Source organism: Ammospiza nelsoni, chromosome 1 (genome assembly GCF_027579445.1).
Source record: "Ammospiza nelsoni isolate bAmmNel1 chromosome 1, bAmmNel1.pri, whole genome shotgun sequence".
Classification (NCBI taxonomy): Eukaryota; Metazoa; Chordata; class Aves; order Passeriformes; family Passerellidae; genus Ammospiza; species Ammospiza nelsoni.
This window is the reverse complement of record NC_080633.1, coordinates 52,734,289-52,756,313: the sequence shown is the minus strand read 5'-3', so window position 1 is coordinate 52,756,313 and position 22,025 is coordinate 52,734,289. Positions and strand designations below refer to the sequence as shown.

The following is a 22,025-nucleotide window of genomic DNA, read 5'->3' as shown; positions in this document are numbered from 1 at the left end:
TACAGACATGGCATGTGATTGGAGGGGGGTTCTTTTTTCCTTTGTGCCAGCAGCTGTCAACCTCTTGCACTGCCAAAACAGTCCTTTCTGGCTTTGTTGCTGCATTGTGATCTTGTCAGACAAGAGGCACAAGGAGGAGTTAAGTGGGGTTGTCCATTTGCCCGTCTCAATCTCTGAAAGATGTGAAGGACTGCAGCCAAGTAGTGCAAACAATCTGAAGAGTTCACTCAAGTGAAGGGATTGGCAGTGGCAGGAAGAAGACTGAAACAAGAAACAGAGATTGAAGGGATGCTTTCATGAGATGGAAGGAACAAAAAATGAAGAGGGTCTGATCTGACTCAATTTAGATCATTTTCCTGTAAATCTTCGATTAATTTACAAAGTGTTTGTAGTCCTCAGGGTGCTGGAACAGTGCAGGTTTGAAAGGTTTCATCAGTTGTCAAGTGCTTCTGCAGATCAACAGCAAATCATAAGACCCACAGAAGAATTCATTGCCAGAGGCCCAGAGCCCAGCCAGTGAGTGCAGTACCTGTCTCACCCTCCATACCATGCACTTGTGTCAACAATTGCATTTGGGAGATGTAAATCTTAAAGAGATGCCTGCTTGTCATTATAGAGATTGGCAGATCTTTCTTTGGGCATGGAAATGTCAAGCAAGTATCTTGATCAGATTTGGTGGCTGGTTACAGCTTGGCATTGTAGGCTGTGCTGGTGGTTACGTGGGGAACGCAAAGATGCTCCCTGCTTCCTGTCCCAAAGTATTCCAGCCATGCTGCTGAGAATCACTGGGACTGTGTGTGTGGCACCGTGCTGCAGACATTCAGGAAGTCAGCAGGGTTTATATAAAGCTCTGCTGGGTTTGCAGAACCTTTTGGCTCCTTTCCAGCTTGGAAGTGGTGCTATAAATAGAAGAATGTCTCACTTTTGAAGTCTGCCTTCTATTCACGGAAAGGAAGAACTTTGCTAGAGCTGTGATTTAATAGCTGTGAAATACAAATCTCAAGACCAGTCCTATGACAGGCTGAACTGCTGGATCCCATTTCAATGGGATGTGAGTGAGCTCAGTAGCCTATAGCATCACATCTGTTAGATGGTTGTTGACACCTGAATAAGGTTCGGTGCTATGACAGCAGAGTTCAAGAGTATCCATTCTCACACCTTCCTTCCCAGTTGCACTTGTCCCTGTTACAAGAAAAAAAAAAAGTTGCCTTTTTTTTCCTTTTGGGCAGATTAGCAAAATGTTTGGGACAGTGGTGGTTGGAGTTGGAATTGCTGGCTTAGCACGAATTCGAGACTTGATGAATCCCATGCCTTCCAGCCCTTCTGAGCACCTGAAACTCATTGGATTTGTATCCAGGTTAGAAATTTCATCTTACCATGTCTAATATCTATATTGCAATGTTTTTTCTTCTTTTTCAAGCCAAGAAGAGAAAATTTGTGCCAATATGCCTGTCATTCTGAGTGGCAGCTCAGAAGTGAGCACAGAAAGATTTGCAAGAGGGAACAAATAGGTTACCCTAGTGAGAGATCTTTCAGAAATTACTAAAATAAAAACTGAGAGACGTTTTTGCTGTAGAATCTGTGTGATAACAAGAAATTGACTGGAATTTCCTGTAGATTTAAGATTGTGCAGACAATAAGTGCACTAATGATCTCATGTCTGCATGGCACTTCTAGAAATGTTAAAAAAGTAATTTTTGCAGAGTTTTAAAAAGTTCTTTTGCAAAAACATGTTTTAATGCCCCCAATACTCCAATTTCATAAAAAAATCTAGTATTTTTTTTAAACCAGGTATTGAACCCGTAATTATTTGAAGAAAATGCCATTATTTGCTACATGCAGTAAGGTTGCTTTTTATCCCTCTTATGCTTCTTAAGAACAAGAGTTTTTCTCACTAGTTTGGAATGGTGGAAATTTAGTGTGGACCTTCCTCTGAGCGTTCCTGCTGGACTGTCTGATCCACTACAGTGGAGCATAAAAGTTTGAAACAGTTAGGCAGTACCTTTAACGGATCTCACCTTGTGAATGTATTTTTCCAGCTATATCTAAATTGTGCAGCATTGTTTGAGACAGAAAGGACTGATCAGGTCACCCACTTTATTTTCCTGCCAAATACATTTTTGGTTCTCTGATGCCTCTGTCAGTGCTACAGGTAACCTTGAAGAGCACTGAAGATAGGGTTTCTACCACTGTTTTTTTGTGGGAAACAATGCTGTTAAAATGCATGATTCACAGAAATCTTCCTTGCATCCCCATCACACACAATCACCACCTGTCGTTGCTTTCAAGTCCTGCTTGTAGCCTGCCTTCCTGCCCTCTGTCACTGTCCTAACACTGTTCCAGCCAGTAGTAATGCAAAGGGCTTTTGGAAGGATTGTGTTTTTCATTTTCAGCTGGAGCTGTGCTCAGCTTACTGCCCAAGAGAGCTTTCCCCTTAGCACTGGCATGCTGTGTGTGTTGCAAGGTAAGCCATCACAGCCAAGCATCTGCTTTGTCCCTCTCCTGCTTGTCTGTACTTGCAGTTGTGTGCATCCCTGCCATCTCCATTGCTTTTGTCCACATTGTTCAGGATGGTGGGGAGAAGTTCTCCCTTAGGAGCACTGTCCTCTTTCAAGTCACTCTTTTACATCTCTTTGGTAATAATGGTTATTCAAAACCAGCACACCAGAACCAAAAAGGACGTGACAGTTCAATAGCAGGCCAGTTTCTGGACTGATACCACCACCTGCACATTTTTTTTGGTTCTCTTCTCCATTCCACTTTTGTCTGTAAGTGCTCATGCCCATCCTGGATAAAAATTGGTTGTTATACCCTGATTGAACTCAGTGAGACAGTGGTCCATGGGAACAATTTTTAAGTACTGCTATGCAACATGTGCTTGGGAAGAATGGACTGTGACAGTTATGCTCTGGTTGTATTTATGCTAAATGTACAGGAGAAGTTTTGGCAATATTAATGAGGCTAAGCAGATTAGCCTGGAAGATGCTCTGAAAAACAAAGACATCCATGCAGCCTTCATCAGCACAGAGAACAAAAGCCATGAAGAAACCATCAGGTATTTTGGGGGGTTTCCCCCTGTTCTTTTTCCCCTTTCCCCTCTATTTTAGAAGCACAGAGGAGCTGTGTAAAGCTGTTGCAGGAGAAGATATGAGCACTGAGGAAAGACTGCCAGACTAGAAGCCTGAAGTGAATGATAGTGAGTTCCCTAGAGCACCAATAAGCCCTGGAAGAGAGTAGGATTTAAGATGCATTAATTTCCCAAGTAATTCCATTTCTGCACCTCTAGGCCTGTGTTTGATGGACAGGCAGCTTAAAACAGGATTTAAAGCCTTTCCTTACAGATTATGTTGTGGAAGGGTAGTCCAGTGCCCCACTCCAACTGCTTACATGTCGGTAAGTCAGAAATTGCAGTGCTTAATGCTGTAGCATTTTAGCAACTTGATGTAGGTGAGTGAGGGAATTCTGTGCCAAAAGAAGAATTAAAACCCCACTCCCCTGCTGTTTAAGTGCATGATATATCCACCACACCATCATTCCTAGGAAAGTTCCCATTTATTTCTGTTACTCCATGTTGTGCACGTCTCCATGTGAAGCTGGCTGTGGGAATGAGAAGCAGCTTGCATGGTGAGAGAGGATTAGGATAATATTCTTCTTAATGGCTGATCTTTTATCCCTTTCAGAATGTTCTTAGAAGCTGGGAAACATGTCCTTGTTGAGTACCCCATGGCTTTGTCTGCTAAGGCAGCCCATGAGCTCTGGGAGATGGCTGAGCAGAAAGGTAACACGTTTGTTCTCAAGAGTGTAAGCAGTTTTATGTGTTGGGTAGCACCAAAGGCACTGAACTCAAAGGCAAGTCTCCAGCCTACTTTTAGTCATCACATGCAAGGGAGTATGACTGTCTCAGAGATGTGTCAGTCACAAAAACTCTAGCCTCTATTTGGGACACTTAGAATGCAGTTAAAGAGGAAAACTTCTGTCACTGTGATAGTAAAGCACTTGATGAGTGCAGCTGTTGAACTTGTGCAATTCCCTGTCCTCTCTCTCCCTGGAAATGAAACTGCAGACAGCTCTCCCAGCTTCTAGCATTTGTGATGTGCTGGCTCACACAGCTGCTCATGCTACTGTAGGCTAGCAGGGCATTCCTGTCTGAAAGACAGCTTGTCTATAAGGAAAATCTCTTTATTTCCAGAAAGTGTGTGGTCCCATCCCAATGGTGCAAAGGGTCAGAAGCTGGCCGTTCAGCTGGGGCCAGTGGGGATGAATGGGGCTGCAAGGGGAAGAGCAGTGCTGGGCAGAGGTGGAGTGCAAATAATTTGGACAAACTGCACTTTTTATACCACTGCTTTTTAAAGATCTCCTTTGTGACTTTTGTCCTGAAACAGTGGAGGTGTAGGATTCCTGCTTTGCTGTTTCCCTGTACCAACACCAGTTACTGCCTTGTTGCTCACCAAATGGTTTCCCATTGAGCAGAATTTATGGCTTTTTTTTTTTTTTTTTTTTTTTGAAGCAGCAGCAGTTACTGCCAGCAATCTACAATGATTCTCCTGGAAATCTTCCAGAAAAACACATACTGAATGAAGGACACATTTAACTTGTAGTGGATAACCTCTATTTCAAAGTAACCCAATTCATTGCAGTTGCAGGGAGGTATTCCTTAACATATTGTTCCAATCTGGGTCTGAGCATTATGCTATTTTTCCCCTTTCTTTTTCTTTCCTACTGGCCTGGGAGGAAAAATGTAGAACAAGTAAATGTGAGGGGAAAGAGGCCAAGAATTAATTCATCCTTTACTCTGAAGGCTCAAGTTTCAGCCTTAACTGGGTTCTGGCTTTCATTACAGAGTTTCTGTTAAACATAGTGGCTGCTGTTCCTGCAGTCTCTGTATTGGTTGTCTCCTGAAAATCCTTAACCCAAATTGATGCTTCAGCTCAGGCCCATGTTTCCATGTTTGATTTTCTTCCTGACATCACTTTGTGAGCTATTGTCGTGGGTTGGAGGTTTGTTTTGTTTTGGGGGCTCCCTTTTGGAGATTTCCCCTAATTTGTCCTAAACCACGACACCTATGCATGATTATTTCTGTGTAAGTTCCTGCTGGTGGCTAGTGAAGCCTTTACTGTTCAGACATGACTTTGATTCACACAGAAAACTTTTATTTAATCTGTCCTGATTTTTTTTTTTTGTGGTTTTTGTCTTGTTTTGTTATTTCAATGGCAGGTAAAGTACTCCATGTGGAGCATATTGAACTTCTTACTGAAGAATACAAGCAGCTGAAAAAAGAGGTGGCTGGGAAAGACCTAGTGAAGGGAACATTGCATTTCACAGGTCAGTAGCTCTAAACAAATCAAAAGTCCATCTGGATTTGATCCCCAGAGATACCAGTGCTGCCAGACTTCATTCAGTCCTTTCACACAGGACTGTCTATAAACTGAGTAGAGACACAGGTGCTGGTTTTGGATAATTCCCTTGTTGAATCCATATACACCCTTCTGTCCTCAGCATGTCCTGAAGGGTTTGTTGTATATGTACTTTGTGCAGCCTTCTCTGCCACAGCTTGTCAACTGATCCATTTCGACATTAAATGTGTTTATTGACTTTCCTACTCAGTCCATCCACTGACCTTTCTACACCCTGATCTTTAAGCCTGCAACACTGCAGTTTCTTCATCCTTTCCTATGCAGAAGACATTATTTTTTTTCCTGTTCCTCAAGAGTTTCTATTCCACCAGGCAGTGTCCTTGATGAAAACAAATCAGGATTCCCAGCCTTCAGTGGAATTGCCCGTCTGACATGGCTAATTGACCTCTTTGGAGACCTCACTGTTACCTCTGCCACCAGAGAGAAGCAGAAGGATAAGAATTATTCCAGAATGACTGTTCACTTTCAGACAGCAAACAAAAAGTGAGTAATGTCTGTGGCAGCACATGAGCCAGGCTCCTCATCATCTGCAGGACTTCTGCCTGCAGGAGTTCTGCATTCTCTTCTCCTCTTGTGGAAACAGAATGGGTGGAGGCTGGTGTGAAAGTGTACATATCTTTTAAAGATGCATTTTATAATATTGAGTTTGATCTCCCTTTTATTATGTGGTGACAATATCCTTCCTGTCAACTAGGATATTTTTAATAGCCTTCCTAAAAAGTCGTATATTATAACTATGAAGTAAGTCCCCAGTATTTCATTCTGTCTCATGACTACTCAGCTGGGTCCAGAGAGTGGTAGAAACTCTCAGGTTTGGTCATTCTGGGCCATCTGTGCAAAGTTCATGTCCTTTCAAATAAGTTGAAGTTACTTACAACATCAGTTTAAAGCAACCAGATACAATTTGAGAATTATCTGATATGAAAAGGTAGAGAGAAGTTATCCAGTGGTGATGGAACTCCTTGTTCTTTTTTTTTTCTTTCTTTTTTGATTGCAGATATGCTGATAGACCTCTTAAGAAACCCAAACCTAGCCCAGCATTTTAGATAAATATGTAGTTAAAGTAGTAACCTGAAGGACTAGCTATTTGAGGAGTGAATAATCAGGACTCCTTTAAACTCTCAACTTCACCACATTAAGCATTTCATCAGCCACTCTACAAACCCATTGCAGTTTATCATGGGATTATCATCTTGTCTAAGCAATCTTCCTCTCTCTTTAAATAAAACAGCATTTCCAATTCCTTTTGAAATGCACTTGTGAGAGGACAGAACTCTGTATACAAGCTCTGTTTACCCTCTTAGCAATTTGCTAGTAACATAAGTAGCTGTGAAGATCTAGATAGGGTGAGATTTTGAACTAAATCCAGCAGATGGAACTAGCGGGTGGTTTAAACATTTCCCTGGCTGTCCTGTCTCCTGGGTAGTCCTTAGCTGCTATGTATGATATTTGCTGCATACAGAACAGGTTCTGGATGTTTTGTTTTTTTTCCTGCTCCTCTGCACTAACCAATATTTGCTTCTCTTGGCCACTACTATTTGTATGGACCAATGTTTTCTCACCATAAGTGTTTTAATAACTTCAGGGACAGTCAGTTTTATGCCCCTGGGATAATTTAGGGTGGGTGGAAAATTACATAGTGTTCCTGTATTGTGTTCAGTGCTGGGGCCATATTTCCTGCTGACCTTCCCCCACTGACGTCAGGGGAGTTACTGCAGTGGAGAATTTGGCCCACTCTCTGTCAAGTGAAGTTATAGCCCAGCAGTAATGGTGGTGGTGTTACAGATCTAATTTTCCCAACCTTTATTTTGCTGAAGGATGGGAAAGGTCTGTACCTTTCATGAGAGCTATCCCATCCTTTTTTGGAAGACATAATACAGTAACCTTGAGAAATCAGGTTAATTCATCCTATTTTCTGCCTTGGAAAATACAGCAGGTGCAGAATGCAGGAGCCTGTGTTCTGCTTGTTAAGCAGGGATTTGTATAAAGGGTATAGTCTGTCTCCAGTGCACAGCCCACCCTCGCTGCCTGTCTGGCTCTGGGTGGATTTTGGAGGTGTGTGTTAATGCCTGCACCCAGCTATTTGAGAAATGACCTCTGCCTCTGTTGTGTGTCCAAGACAGCTGAGCTGACAGCCTCTCTGTGATACAGCATTGAGCAATCCAGGAAGAGCCAAGCCTCTACTGACAGCGCGTCTGGTCTGGGACTGCAGTTCCTGTCCCAGCATTACAAAGCTTGGATTCGGCAAATGTCAGAAATCAATTTTTAGTGCCAGCTGGAGAGATAATGATTTGGGCAGCATTTCTTTTAATGTTAACTAGGGATAGGGTCCAGTTGTCAAATTCTTGTCCAAGCTAAGGGAGCCTCTCATTGATTTAACAATGAATTAAAAATACTGGCATTTTCAAAGAGTTAAAAGGAAAATGTTTAAAAGAAGTTAAAGACATTTCCTAAACATATAGTGACAAGAAACATTTGAAGTTATGTTTTTATGGAGAGCTAAGCTTACAGAGTCTAATAAAATATCTTCAAATTGAACGTTCATAGAAAATGATGTCACAGATGCTTTCTGCAGAAGTCCCTGTATAAAATTTTAAGTTGAGTGGACCCAGAATTCTTTCAAGCATGAAACCAGCTTAATTCCTCTGGCAGTACAAAGAGTGTTGTCTTCATATTGGTTTGTTGAGCTGTTGCAGTCCAGCGAGGTTCACTCATTATTTGAGGAAAAAGGAGTTAGAAAAGCAAAAAAAGTTTTTCACTTTTTCAGTGTAGCTGAGAAAATGCTATCAGTGTAGCTGAGAAAATGTTACCAGTTTACATTTTGGAAAGACAAAATGGCCATAGAAAGTCAGGGAGTTTTCTTTGTTGCAGACCGTTTGCTTTGCAGTCAGTATAAAGGTGGTTTGTTAGTGCTTGATTAAATGTTTTTTCTTCAACTACCCAACGTATGTAACCCAGCTTTATTCTTATATCAAAAACGTTGGATTTGTTGCCTGTAAGTAGCTCTACTAACACTTCTAAATAACTAAATGTATCTGTAGCCAGATAATACTTTGATACGAATCTTTAATGAAAGTGGATAAATTGTCTATGAAAAAACCTACAGCCCTTCACAATTTTCTGATAAAAAATACAAATCTGTTTCTTAAGCTACAAAATTGCTTAAATAATGTGTGGGCTTGCAACATACTTATCTTTATAGAAAAACAGGAGGCTTATTTCAGAGTAGAAGTTGTTGCTAATTAAAAATGGATACATTTTGCTTACCAATCAAATAGAATTAACCTCTCTTTGGGAATGTGGCTAAAAATCCAATTGGAGAGGAAGATAAATCTATTAGTAAATCCAACATTTTCCTCCTCACTGATTTAAATCAGTCATTCTAATCACTTGGAATAAATTCTGCCCGCTCTGCATGCTTGTGCTTCTGGTTCAGTGGCTTCCCAAGCTAGAGCAGAAGGCATACACTTGAGCCTGATCACTGGTGTGCATCTGCTCTGGATCACCTCAGGGAGGTGATCCTGCACTGACAGGGCCTGTTTTGGATCATATCAAGAGCTCTTTGCTATTACATGATGGAAATCTTTGCCTGTGCCTGCCCAGTGGTTTCTTCATGTCTACCCACCTGAGATAAAGCAGCTTTGAGTAACAGTGGCCTGAACCCTCTGTGACTCTTTACTATCATAGGAATATAAAACCAGCTCTGTCAAGTCAGAGCAAAGCCCAGCTTGCTCAGCTGCCTGCCTCTGACCCAGATCAACCTCGGGGAAGTAGGATGGGAACACAGAAAACACTGAGCAATATGCCCCCCAAACAGCCTTCTGACTTGCAGTGACATGCAGTCCTGGGACTTCCTAAAACACATGGTGCCTTTGCATTTATTAGTCTTCTGAGATTTTTTTGGGGGGCATTTTTGCAGGCTGTGATTTGGGTATTTTCCCCCCCCCACTTGTTTCATTCTGTTCAGTCAGGTTCATCTGACCATGCTTAATTTGTAGGAGAAGTGGTGGAGATGTGGAAGTACAGGTGAGCAAAGAATAATTGATATGATTTAAACATAGAAACTGAATCCAAGAGCATGAAAGATGAGAGGTGCAGAAACATTAAGCTGAGCATTCTGCAGAATGTGTTCAGGGCAGATTGACAAGGACTTTGTTTCCAGATCTAATGATACCGAAGATTTAATGGGCAGGACTTGGAGACAGAATTTATTCTTCCAGGCTATTGATGCCTTCATAATTTGTGAGTGGCAGACTAAAGTAGGCCATAAATGACTGTGGAAGGGCCATCAATAACCAAGTAAGAAAAATAATGTGCATCCTCTAAACACAGGCAGTAGTGAGTGCTGATGAATGAGCTGCAGAAAGGCAATGGTATGGCTCAGGCAGCTGACAAAAGACCAGGGAGGGAGCATTGTGACTGTGGCTGATGTTGAGGGCCATTCCTCAAAGGCATTGCAGTGTTGGGTCTAGGAGTCTGTTAAGACCCCTGAAGTGGCACAGCATGTCCCATGGCTCCTTTCTCTCAGCCAAGAGGGGAATTTGGGAAGGAAGGTGTGAGCTATGCAAGTCAATAGCCAATACCACCAGGCTTGGTTTGGGAACTGTGCTATTGTGTTGGTGTAAGACAGGACTCTGTTCTGATTAAGAAAGGCCTGCTTGAGAGTCTGTGTAGGTATAATTTTAGGATCAGCACAATGCTCCCAGTGATGAGAATGAAAAATTTTAAGAGTTCAGAGAGCATGGACACATGTGTCTGTGTCAGTGAATTTGTTCGCTGGGGTTCAGCTCACATAGTAGCACCTGGGTCATCATTATGTACCCGTGTGACTTAAATCTGTTCTTGCTGGAGGCATAACTAGACTTTGAGGGCCTTTTGAGTTTAGCTGTGACTGAATTATGTACAAAATATTTGGACATTTAACTGCACTTTTCATCCAAGTCCACAAACAGCCCACAAACTTCCCTCTTCCTTACGATTTGGCTTGATGTTGCTTGCTTCACTTTGTGCATAGGGAAAACAAAGCTGGACAGAGCCTAGACGGTGTGCTGAAAGTCATGGCATGAAACAGTGGCAGAGTTAAGACTGTTACCTGCTGTTGAGCTCTATAACCACAAGGCATGTTGGTCAGGACACATTGCCTAAGTATGCAATAATTGATATTCAAAAATGTTGCATTTATCAGAGTATTTTCTGTAAATACTAAGAAAACAACACAAATGAATTAGAATTGTTGATTCAATTTCTTAATTAATAGTTTTTCTCTGCTCCTTCGCACTAGACCCTTGACTTGGATTGAAGAAAGAGGACCAGGGATGAGACGTGAAAAGAAAATCAACTTCTGCTTCACAAGTGGTTGCCTGGAGAACTTCCCTGAAGCCCCAAGGTCTTCCGTGGGCCTTTTCATGCAGGATCAGAACCTCTTTGCCAAGAAACTGCTGGGCCAGGTCTCCAAGGAGGAGCTGGCTGCTGAGAAATGGCGAATTTTGCGGTGTCTTGACCTTGCCGAGGTGATCCAGCAGTACTGTGAGGAGCCAGAGAAAATCTATTCCTGAGACTGCTCTTAGGGAAGGAAGAACATGGCAGACAGAAAAGCTGTAGGGCTAGAACTCACAGTTGTCATCAAGCAGTTGCTATTTCTGTTTCATTACCTTCTTTTTGAGTACTTGTGATTCCTGGGCTCTCCAGGTGTTCTGGGAGAGTCTGGGCAATAACCTGTGCCTTCTGGTTTGCACCAGAGCAAAGCAATTCCTCTGCTCTGATGCATCCCTGTCCTTTCAGGTAGTTAGGAACATAGCAACAGAAGCTTTGCTGTGATTCAGCTGGGAATATCCCTGACAGTAGATCCTGCAGGACTGTAAATACTATATATAATTCTCTCTCCCAAGGTCCGTCCCCCCATTCCAGATATATCTGGAAATGAAATGTCTCAACAGTATTCATGTACTATTTTTGAGAATGAAGTTCCAGTTCAGTTTTCCACCTCTTTACTTGAAATACAGAACTTGTGCCACCACAGTCTTGACCTTTCTCCCAATTGCCCTGAATAGTTCTGTGTGTTTGCTCTAATTACTAGTCTTGCCTGTTAGGTATTGGGAGGGGGTGGTTTGTGTGTTTTTTGGGTTTTTTTGGGGTGGCTGGTTTTCACACTAGAGGTCAACTATGGTCAAATTAAATCTGTATTGGTATCAAACCAGAATAGAAGAAGAATCTTGTCTCTTGGTAGAGACATGTTGATTTCATTTAGTTTCTCTGGTGCCCTGTGCCGATGTAGAAATCTTTTCCCAGCAGAGATGAGAAACATGCATTGAACTAATGCATTGCCTGCCTGCTCTCTACCGAACCTAAATATTTTTGGTTTTGTACTGGAAGCAGCATATTATTCTCCTTCCTTTGTGTTCTAATTCAGCATGGGAGTGGATCATAGCAAAAAATAATAAATATTTTGCATTTAAGAAAAGAAAATCACTAATGCAGTCCTGGAAACAGAGAAATTAATTGGGAGTAGTGATGAATTTAGAATAGCATTGTAGAAAACAGCAATTTGCAAATACATCCATGTGTTTATGTCGTGGTTTAACCCCAGCTGGCAGCTAAGCGCCAGGCAGCTGCTTGCTTGTTGTACTTCAGTGGGGTGGGGGAGAAAATCAGCAAGGTAATAGTGAGGGGGGGAAAAAAGGTGGGTTGAGATAATGACACTTTAACAGATAAAGCAAAAGCTGCACGTGCAAGCACAGCAAAACAGGGAATTCATTCAGTGCAGGCAGGTGTTCAGCCACTCCCAGGAAATCAGAGCTACATCACACACCACAGCTACTTGGGAAAACAAGCATCATCACTCTGAATGTCCCCCCTTCATTCTCCTTCCCCAGCTTTATATGCCAAAAGGTATGGAATACTGCTTTGTGGTCAGCTGTCCTGGCTGTGCCCACTCCCAAATTCTTGTGCACCCCCAGCCTTCTTGTTTGTAGGATGGGGTGAGAAGCAGGAAAGGCCTTGAGGCTGTGCAAACACAGCAATAACGAAACCATCCCTGTGTTATCAACACTGTTTCCAGCAGAATCCAAAGCACAGCCCCATGTCAGCTGCTCTGAATCAAATTAGCTCTACCCCAGCCAAAACCAGCCCAGGTTATTGCATATGACACCTGTGGGAATGGGTCTTTAGCATTTTTAGTGTAGTCACAGGATCACATATGAAAGCATTATTGCTTCCCTAAAGAAGCATTTTAGTTTTAGAAGCCTAAGCACTGCACAGTGCTATTAACAATTCCTCTGGTTGCCTTCTACTTTCTAATTAGAGCATCTGCTGGTGCTGTATTAATATAGAAGCCAACTTCAGTCTGTGCAATTGTTCTTTCAAACCAAAATAGTATTTTTTTTTCTATTTTATCATTTGGGCAATTTTTTAATAAGGGAGCTTATATGTTGTGAATGTATACATAATTGCAGCTAGTCAATATTGACAATTACGTCTTCGTTTGGGTAAATGTTCATTCAGGAGTTGGATACAATTCAGTCTGCTGGAAACAAGAAAGAAAAATCTGTACAATTTTCTCTCAAATCAGTCAGATTTTAGCAATGACTGGAGCTTGATGTGTGAATGAATTCTGCATGTGACATTTGTTTAAATCTACCCTATCTGTTACAATCAATGAAAATTCTTGTGTTGCCTTCAATGGATTGAGACCCATGTGAGCTGGCAGCAGATTTCTGCAGGCAGATCTGTGCTTGTCCACCCAAATGGATACCTTACTGAGCATTCACAAGGTGCTGCTGTGTTGGATATGGCATGGGCAGATCTGATGCTCTGTGAGGGAGAAAAGTGGATTTTTGGCAAAACACAAACAAAAATTGGGATTGGAATGAATTAGAATCTTCTGTGTGTGTCTGCTAGGTATGACAGCCAGTGAAAGTTCCTGTTCCTTGACAAACTCCTGATCTGTGAATATGGGGTGAATGCCACTTGTTTACATGCTAACTCATAATGGGTAGCTGTGGAGAGAGGGAAAAGGGAAAGGAGATTCACACATCTCTAGGCATCAGAATTAGTCAGCACATCTCCCTGAGCATGCTCTGCAATTGCTGGTGAGAGCAGTATTTCCCTAGGAAACAAATTCATGGGAGCTGTGTAGAGCAGCAGTATAAAATTGTGCAGTGAATTGTCCTCTGGAGAAGCTTGCTTCTGTAGAGAGCACGTGGGGAAATCAGCTGGTTAATTTGAGCTAGGGAAGGCAGATGCCTAGAGCTTGGATATCCCACACTCCTTCATTCCCCTCCCATTCCTTCCAGCTGACCTTACCTACTACTGCCTGTCCTGCTCCTGGGAGCCTGCATCCTTTAAATGGCTTTTCCTTCTGCCCTGTGAATTTGCCAAGGTACCGTGGTTGTTTGTATGTGGGAGCTACTGGATGTCTAGTTCCAAATGTATGCATTGTTTAACCAGATGTTTAACTCACCAATAAAATACTGGAGCTGGTAATAATTCTTTTTTGTTCCCTTTGTCCTTCATTAGCAGTTCCCATTGCCTGTGCTGAAAGTGGCTCTGTTGCAACTGGCCCTTTTCCCTTTTCACTCCTCAAGGCCTGTGAAATCCTGCCAGGGTCTACAGGCTGTGATAACATCCCAAAGACCTCAGTTGCCTCCTTCTCCTATTTCAAAGTTCTGCATATAGGTGTGGTAGGATTTGTGACCTTACCTCACCTTATGAGCTCTCCCACAAAATTCCTGAACCCAGACAGTTTCAGAGACACAGAGGTATGGAAAGGCAAGTATAAGATATGACATGAGCAGTTGTATTCCATTCTTTAGATACATCTGATTTTCTACTCATTCTGCTGGAAATCACCCTACTCCTGTGGAACACTCTAGGATTCCTTTGCAGGAACCTTGTTTACTGCCTGGTGCTGTGAGTTTTCCTGGGAAGTGCTATGATGCACAATGCTCCCACGTGGAGATGTTCCTTTCCTGACAGAGGCTGGAGACTGACTCTGGCAGAGGAGAGGTGTGGAATCACTAACTGCAGCAAGCTAGCTGAAACCTGGAAACAGTGGTTTGACCCAAAGCCCTTCTCAGAGGGCTAGAGGTCATGGGGATGGAAAATTTCCAAAAAGCAAAGAAACTAGATATTGGTATGAGGAGCTGGAAAGCTGTGCAAAAAGTTCTGGCTGAGATGGAGAGATGAGTATCATTCTGGGATCAACCTGAGAGCTTGTTCTGTGGGTCCTGGGAACAGGGTCTGATTTAACTTTGTGATTACTTAGGGTTATCAGGAACAGTATGGGAACATGGGAGGTGGGATCAGGGGGAGGGCAAAAAATACCAGGGGACTCCACAGGAGCTGCTTGAGCTGGGATTATTTATGAGGAGGACATCATTGGAACCTTACCCTGAGCAGATCAGAGGGACAAGGAAGGGGGAAGGCCAGGGCTGGCAGCTGTGCAGACTGGGGCTGCTTTTCAAATGGTCCTACTGCATCAAAACCAGCTTTTTAAAAGGAATAGCATGTTCAGAATGGCATCTGAGTGAAACTGCAGGGCTGAGCTTGGATTGCAGCTCCTCCAGCAGTTTGCAGAGGGGTCAAGGTGGTAAAGACTGAAGCGTACAGCTATTTTCAGCTGTCATTCAAGATGTTGGACTCCTTCAGGTGTGCAGTATGATCCAGGGCCTTGGACATCCTCCCAGTTTGCAGGTGAGTGATGCACCAAAGGGAAACTGGCAGCGCTCTATGCTGATGTAATTCGTGCAGCAGCACTTACTGCGCCCTGAGGCATGTGATGTGCTCTGTGCAACAGTAATAAAACACAACACCAGGAAGCTAAGGATCTCCAGTAAGATAATAACCCTAGTTTTTGACAGAGATAGAGAGATATTTGGTTAGCTTCAAGTGCTGTAAGCTGCTATTTGTAGAGGCTGAATTAAATAGTTACAGGACTCTGTTGGGAAACCCATGAGAATTTTTGTTTAAAGCAGGGATGTAGCAGAGGTATTATCAGTAGCAGACTTCATGCCTAATCCAGAAGAACCAAGCCCTGAGATGGGAAAACAGAAGATGTCCATGCAGTACAATTTGGACCAATACAAAACACTGGAGCCACTCTGGCTGAGCTACCTCTGTTAGCACAAGGGCTGGCTTGCAATGTAATTTCATCTGACCAGATGTGCACAGCTTCTCAGCAGAGCTGAGTGGCCCAAGTGCAGCACTGGGCTAACTCACCAGGCCAGGGAAACACACCCACAGCTCACTTGAAGCACTCTTTTGGCTCCTGGCCTTAGCAGCATCAGCAGTAACTTCCTCCAGTTTACACTTCTGGGCTGCAAAGGGAACTGAAACACAGCTCCCAGCCTGTGCTTTCTGCTTTCTTAGTGAGCCAACCTGAGTAAAACAGACAGCTTTTCTCTCACCCTTGAACATGACATAAGTGACAGGGCTGCTGCATTGTGATGGCAACAAAGCTGCAGGGACCATTGTGGTGTTACCAGTTACAAAGCCCCAGGTTTAATGCTTGGCTTCCACATCTTGGCAATTAACACACCTTACTGGAGCCCAGCTACATGCAGGTCAATAAGCAGAGAAATTTAAAACTAACAATTTAAATAAAATTACCATCATCAGAAGATCTGAATAGTAGCCTGCAGAAATGCATGCTAAAACTTATAAAAATAAATGTATCCTGATCTAATAAAAATCACTTCATCTAGGTTACTACTTCAAAAAGCTTTTCTAAAACTTCTTACTCAGGGAATCTTAGATCATGTTGTGTGTGAGCTGCCTTTCTGATTTAGCTGCTGCTGCTGGTACAACCTGCCTTCTGGAGTTCCTGTTTACCACACCTGGTGTACTGTGCCATCCTGCCTGACCTCCAGTGAGTCAACCCTTTTCCCTGATAAAGTCAACCTACAAAGAATCCAGGAACATGACTCTAAAACAGCTAGATTGCCTCAAGACAGTGAATAAGTAATTAACAAATTATGGCTTTCTGATGTTCTGTGCATGGGTGTTATTTGAGTAACAAATAAGTTAAAGTAATTTTAAAATGTTAAATTAATCATTAGCAGAAATTCCAGACAAACTTGACAGATTAACAATAATAATAACAGTAACAACAATAATAATAATGATAATAATAACAATACCAATAATATTGTCTGAAATAATGTCCCTTTGTGAATATTCTGTCTTTTGGGAGTTCTAAAACACCCCAGAAACAGACAGGATAAATCTCTGTATTAGTAGAAAGCTGTGAGTGAACCATTAGCTCTTTTTTCTTACATAATTCAAATGTTGTCTGCAATTCAAATATAGTTCTAATTAAAATAGTGTCTTCCAACAATTCGGGAAGCAGTGCTCTGGCAGCATTTGGGTTTTTTATTTGATGCCAGGATTTATTGCTGGTGTCCCAGTCTGAGTAGGCAGCAGTATCCTCCTCCTGTGTGACACTTCAAGGGGCTGTTTATATCTCCTGTCTCTCTCTTCCTCTCACCTACATCAAGGGCTCCTCCACCTTTTAGAAACTATGCAATTCCCTTGTTAGTTGTCATCTCTCCTTTATTCTGGCCCTTATTATAAGCAGTACTTGTAGATAACATGGCTTTGCAAAGACTTGGTGAGTTTTTAAATTAATCAGTATCCCTTCTCTCAGTTCCCTCTGATGTGAGTTTTCATTTTATGAATTCCACCACTGGTGGATTTGTTATTGAGTTCAGCAGTTTTAAGCCTTTTCTTTCTAGTACTGAAACAAAATGCACATTTATTATAGAAAAGTCCTGGATGCTGACATTATCCTGTCATTAATATTGCATTTTTTGCATATGGGGACTATTTTAATTACTAATTTTGTTCACATAGACAGTGTTCATCTTTAGACCTTTTCTTTTACTATGCCGAAACCTATTTGTCTCCCGACTCCAAATGTTATAGAAATTTCTTTAAGAACTGTTAAGGTGTAGAGTTACAAATGAACTATCATCATCTTTATCTTATTTTGACCTATGGTAAAATCCAAAATATCTGTGTTCCTGTTTCTACCTGTATGGCTGATCTTGCCTGCTATTCCAGCTGCATTGAACTCAGGCAGAATGGGTTTATCTGTGGGTCTTTGTGCACACCTTGCCTCTCACCAGGCGTGCTTTTTGCTCTGCACAGTGCAACCCACCTCTGCTGCAAACCTGCTGTGTTCTAAGGTTTGCATCTCTTGTAATAGCACATCCTGCTGTTGTACCCTCACCTCTCTGGGCCCATGAGACTGTTGCTCATATCTGCTTTATTACAGGTACCTGTTTTATTACATGACCATGTAGGTCATAACTGCACACCAGAGCACTCCTGTGTGCTGTTTATATCTTGTTTCTCTGTATTAAATTATCAGCCATTACAGCTTTCTCTACATTTGCTTTTGAGCTTGATTTTATTAGGAGCTCATCTTTCAGTCTGTCATCCCAGCCTGCCAAGGCACAGGCATTGTCAGCTGTAGCCAGGTTACATGCTCATGAATCATTTTGGAATGTCCTTGATTTCACTTATCAGAGTGAAAATAATAGGCATTTGTATAGCCCAAGTGGACTCAACCTTTTTTTTTTTTTCCATTCTATGCCTTCATTTTGTTGCTTCCAAATCCTTTTGCAGGATGCTCTCAGAAATTCAGTGCTCTCAGAAATTCAGCCCTGTGCATGGCAGAGTGTGGCTGTGGTATTTTAGGGTGCAACATGGCACACATTTATTTGGGCAGGACCACCAAGCACCCACTGCTTGTCCCGGCCAGGCTGCCTCTATGCAACTGTGGTGCTTTCATCTTCTACTGCTTTAACTGTTGAGCTTCCTCCAGGCGTGCTGTGCTGCTGCAGTATTTGCCCTTTTCCAGTATTTGAAGGTGTGGCCCTGAGGTGATTAGCAAGAGGATCAACAGAGGGCTGTGAAGAAAGGAACAGGCAGCAGTAATTCTCCACCCAAAATCTGGCCAACAGTGGGAGGGATGGAGCCTGTTGTGGAGGGAGGAGGGAGAAGGCTGAGCAGTCAATCTCAGTCACCACTTCACCAGCACCCCCTCAACAAGGTTGAAAGGTGGACTCACGTTCCAAGCTCTTGATCTTCCCCTTGATGTCCCACAGAAGTAGTTTCAAAGGAGCCAAGTGTCCCTGAAGGTGGTTGACACCAGTCACAAAGGGAAATCTGGTAGAGGAAGGCTCCCTTTGTCTCTTACCTTGTACACACCTTCCTCAAACATAGCTTGCCTTCTTTTGAATTGTAGCAAAGAGCCACATTCCTTTTAGCATCTATTTCAAGAGGCTCCTTCTTGCCAGCCCACAGCACCATCTGGGTTTTGGAAAGGAGGTGAGATGGGAGAGCAGCACAAGGGAAGGTCCAGCACCATGCCTGCCTTTTGCTGCTCTGTGTGGGAGCTGTGCCTCACTGTGGGAGTATGGAGAGTGATGGAGGAAGCCCACCCAGGAGCAGGGTTTCACCTGGACACTGTGCTCTCTTTTCCTGCCTGTTAAGTTCCTATCGTGTGATCTGTAGTAGTAAGGGCTTGTCCCATGGCTTTGGAAATCCTGGAGTGGAGAACTTAGAAATTTCCACATGGAGTGAAGCTCTGGACACAGTATAGGATTGGGCTGGTCACAGTCAGTTTGGCTTCTTCTTGTCACCCTTTGAACAGCAGGATTTGTACATTTTCTTTCGCATAGCTGTGCTAAAGTCACCTTCTGAAGGAAGCAGCGATGCCGTGACTGGCTGCATGGGACTGGACAGCCGTGCTGCTGCCTCAGGAAAGTCCAACAATCTACCAGCTCCCTTGGGGAAGCATTGGAATTTGATCTGTAGCATCACAAATATGACAAAATAGTCAATGCAAACCTCACTATTTTCTTACTCCATTGTATGTAGACCTCTCTCTTTCTTCATGAGTATTTTGTACATTTGAGTTGCCAGCCCCAGAACAAAGGTGAAACCAGTGCTTCTGGAAAGTGATGAGTTGCTACAATAGAGATGTATGGGAAAAGGATAAAAAAGTGAAAACTAAATAATTCCAATAAAGAAAAGGTAGGGGAATTTTACCTCCACTCTTAGTTGCCTCAGTAAGATACTCCATAGGGTTCATCTATCCTCTGCATATGCAGCTGAAAGGATTTTTTTCTGCATTCATATTCAGTTTGCAACAGCTTATAAGAAGATCTCACTCACAATGCTCTGGTCCCTGAGTATGTTCAGGCTTGTTTATTAGGCAGAAAACTGCAGTAAATCATAGTCAGGCAGCTATTACTGCCGGTGTAATGTCTTGCTATTAATGCAGCTCTGATCTCTTGGAAATTCAGGACACAAACTAATTTATATCAACAACTCAGACTCAGTCCTGTGAACATATCCCACTGGTTCTTAATGCGTTAAATAATCACAGTTTAATCTGCCTGTCTGATTTTGGCTATTCATGTCAGGGAACAGATTTGTTTTAAATGATGTCTTGCAGCTATTTTCTTTTTGACTGTTCAGTTTATTCAGACTAAAGCAAACAGTTTTCACATAGCGAAAGCCTCACATAGGAATCCTTAACTGTGCAAAAAGAATACAAAGGGTAACAACATCAAAATGTACTACATCTCACCCACTTTCTTCTAAATGCAAAACAGAGATCCTCTTGAGCTGATACTTGTCTATCTGAGCTCCTTCTAAGACCCTCTCAGAGAAGCTGTGCCATTAACCTGTCACAGCAAAAAAGAAAAGCAAAGCTGGAGGGACATCTGTTGATTGGAGGTGCAACAAAATTGGTCCCAGTAGCATCCAGGAGTGGGATTTATTCAAGGGAGGTGTTCAGTAGTGGCGTGTTGATGCAGCAGTGGAACCATGTCATTTGTCTGGCTGTCACAGAATAAACACACAGCGAATAAAGGCCAACCTGAGCACGTCTGGGGCAGAGCTGGCAAGAGTGTAATTCCATTTTGTGGCTCCAGAATGGATTTTTTCCCAGACTGGGAGAAAACAGAATTTCTGACCAATTTTTGCAGGCTTGGAAAGTGTGTTTGAATAGTGATTGAGGTCTCTAAACTGCAAAGTAACACTTTGCCTCATTTACAACTGATCTGGGTTTTTCTTCTTTTCCTCAGATCACTCTGAGTCAGGCAGAACAAACATCTCACAGGATAGGTTTTTGCCTTTCAATGCAGATTTTATGACTGTCAGGAAATATTCCTATTAAATGAAACAAAAAATAAAATAAAAGCTCTATTTGGAAATTGAAAAGTGCATTTCCGGGATTGAGCAACACCATGTGAGATGTCATTTTTTCAAGGCAGCTCATTGTAAGAGTTTCAGGGGTGGCAGAAAAAAATACTACAATACAATAGTACTAAAGTCAGATTTTAAATTGAAAACAAAACCCAAACATAAAAAAGATGTAGAATTTAAATTTGGCTAAAATTGCATTTGAAATTAAAATGCAATGCCTGTAGTTTATGGAAGTAAAATAAAATAATGTGATAAAACCAACCAATAAAGCAATGCATCTTTTCCATCTAAGTTTAAGATAAAGTTGCTGAAACTGGGGCAAGCTCTTGGCAAAATGACTCGGGCCAGAATTTTTGAATTAGTAAAATAGGTTTCTATAGCTCTAACTTCTCACAGAATGTTTTTTTCATTTTACTGTATTTATTTCAATACAGTTTCCTCCAAACAATGACTAAGCAGTAACTAACAAATGAAGTTTAAGAAGCAGAAATACTTGCTTGGTTCTTCAGGTCTGGGCTTACAAATACAGTTTTATGTTACTGCTGTTATAAATTAGAATAGTCCACGTGCCATCCAAAGCAAATCACAAGTGAAATATTGATAGCTCAGTAAATAAAAAATGTCATTTGTTCTAAAACAATAAAATGCTATCACATACACTGTAGGTATATGAACATTCCTTGTATTCTATCTTGCATAGTAACAGGCAATAAGTAAAAGTGAAATGTAAGTTTTACACAGAAGTTATTTGTGTTTTTGTCAGTAGTTCTCCATTGATGCAGTTCAATTCGGGTCTCAAAAGTAGGTACGACTACATATTCAACAGATTTAAAACCTGCTATTTACATTGAAGTGATTTGTCTTAATTAAATCCAAATTTTCAGATATCAATATCTGATACTTTCAGATATCAATATTGATATCAATTTTAAAATATCAATATATTATTAATTTGTAGCTTGATCAATATATATATAAATTAGATAATCTTTTAAGTTCCCTGACAACTCAAACCATTATATGGGAGTAGCCTGTCATGTGTCTAGTATTAAACTCAAATTTGTTGGTTTCCAGCTATGCAAAGAGATGGAAAATTCAGAAGAGTCACCTCAGTGATAGCCCAAACTCTGAATTTTGGCCCCATCATATTTTCCCCTGTGTCCCTAACTCCAAAGTGAGATACTGGAGTCTTGGTGTATTTGGGATATTTCCACTGCTTCCAGAGAAGTTGTAGAGCTTTTAGAGGTTCTGTGCAAGATGTCCACACAGCCAACACATGGAAATACTTACCTGGAGAAAATGAATGTGTCCTGCATAGTAGGAAAGAAAGGCACTATCACAGATGAAACATAACTTTGGTCTATTCCCTCTTAACCACAACTGGCAATTACTTCA

The 22,025-nt window shown here is 41.9% G+C and overlaps 1 protein-coding gene across 3 annotated transcripts in view; it reads left to right on the top strand.

Moving 5' to 3' along the window:
- The window catches only part of BLVRA (biliverdin reductase A), a 29,545-nt gene extending 15,647 nt beyond the window's left edge, over positions 1-13,898 (top strand). For all 3 annotated transcript variants that reach the window (XM_059473448.1, XM_059473457.1, XM_059473468.1), the window contains exons 2-7: positions 1,230-1,357; positions 2,936-3,055; positions 3,681-3,778; positions 5,215-5,322; positions 5,726-5,897; positions 10,696-13,898. In XM_059473448.1, the coding sequence (XP_059329431.1) occupies positions 1,239-1,357; positions 2,936-3,055; positions 3,681-3,778; positions 5,215-5,322; positions 5,726-5,897; positions 10,696-10,969 (891 nt within the window). In that variant the 5' untranslated portion in view covers positions 1,230-1,238 and the 3' untranslated portion in view covers positions 10,970-13,898. The remainder of the gene's footprint in view (positions 1-1,229; positions 1,358-2,935; positions 3,056-3,680; positions 3,779-5,214; positions 5,323-5,725; positions 5,898-10,695) is intronic.
- Positions 13,899-22,025: the final 8,127 nt, after the last annotated feature.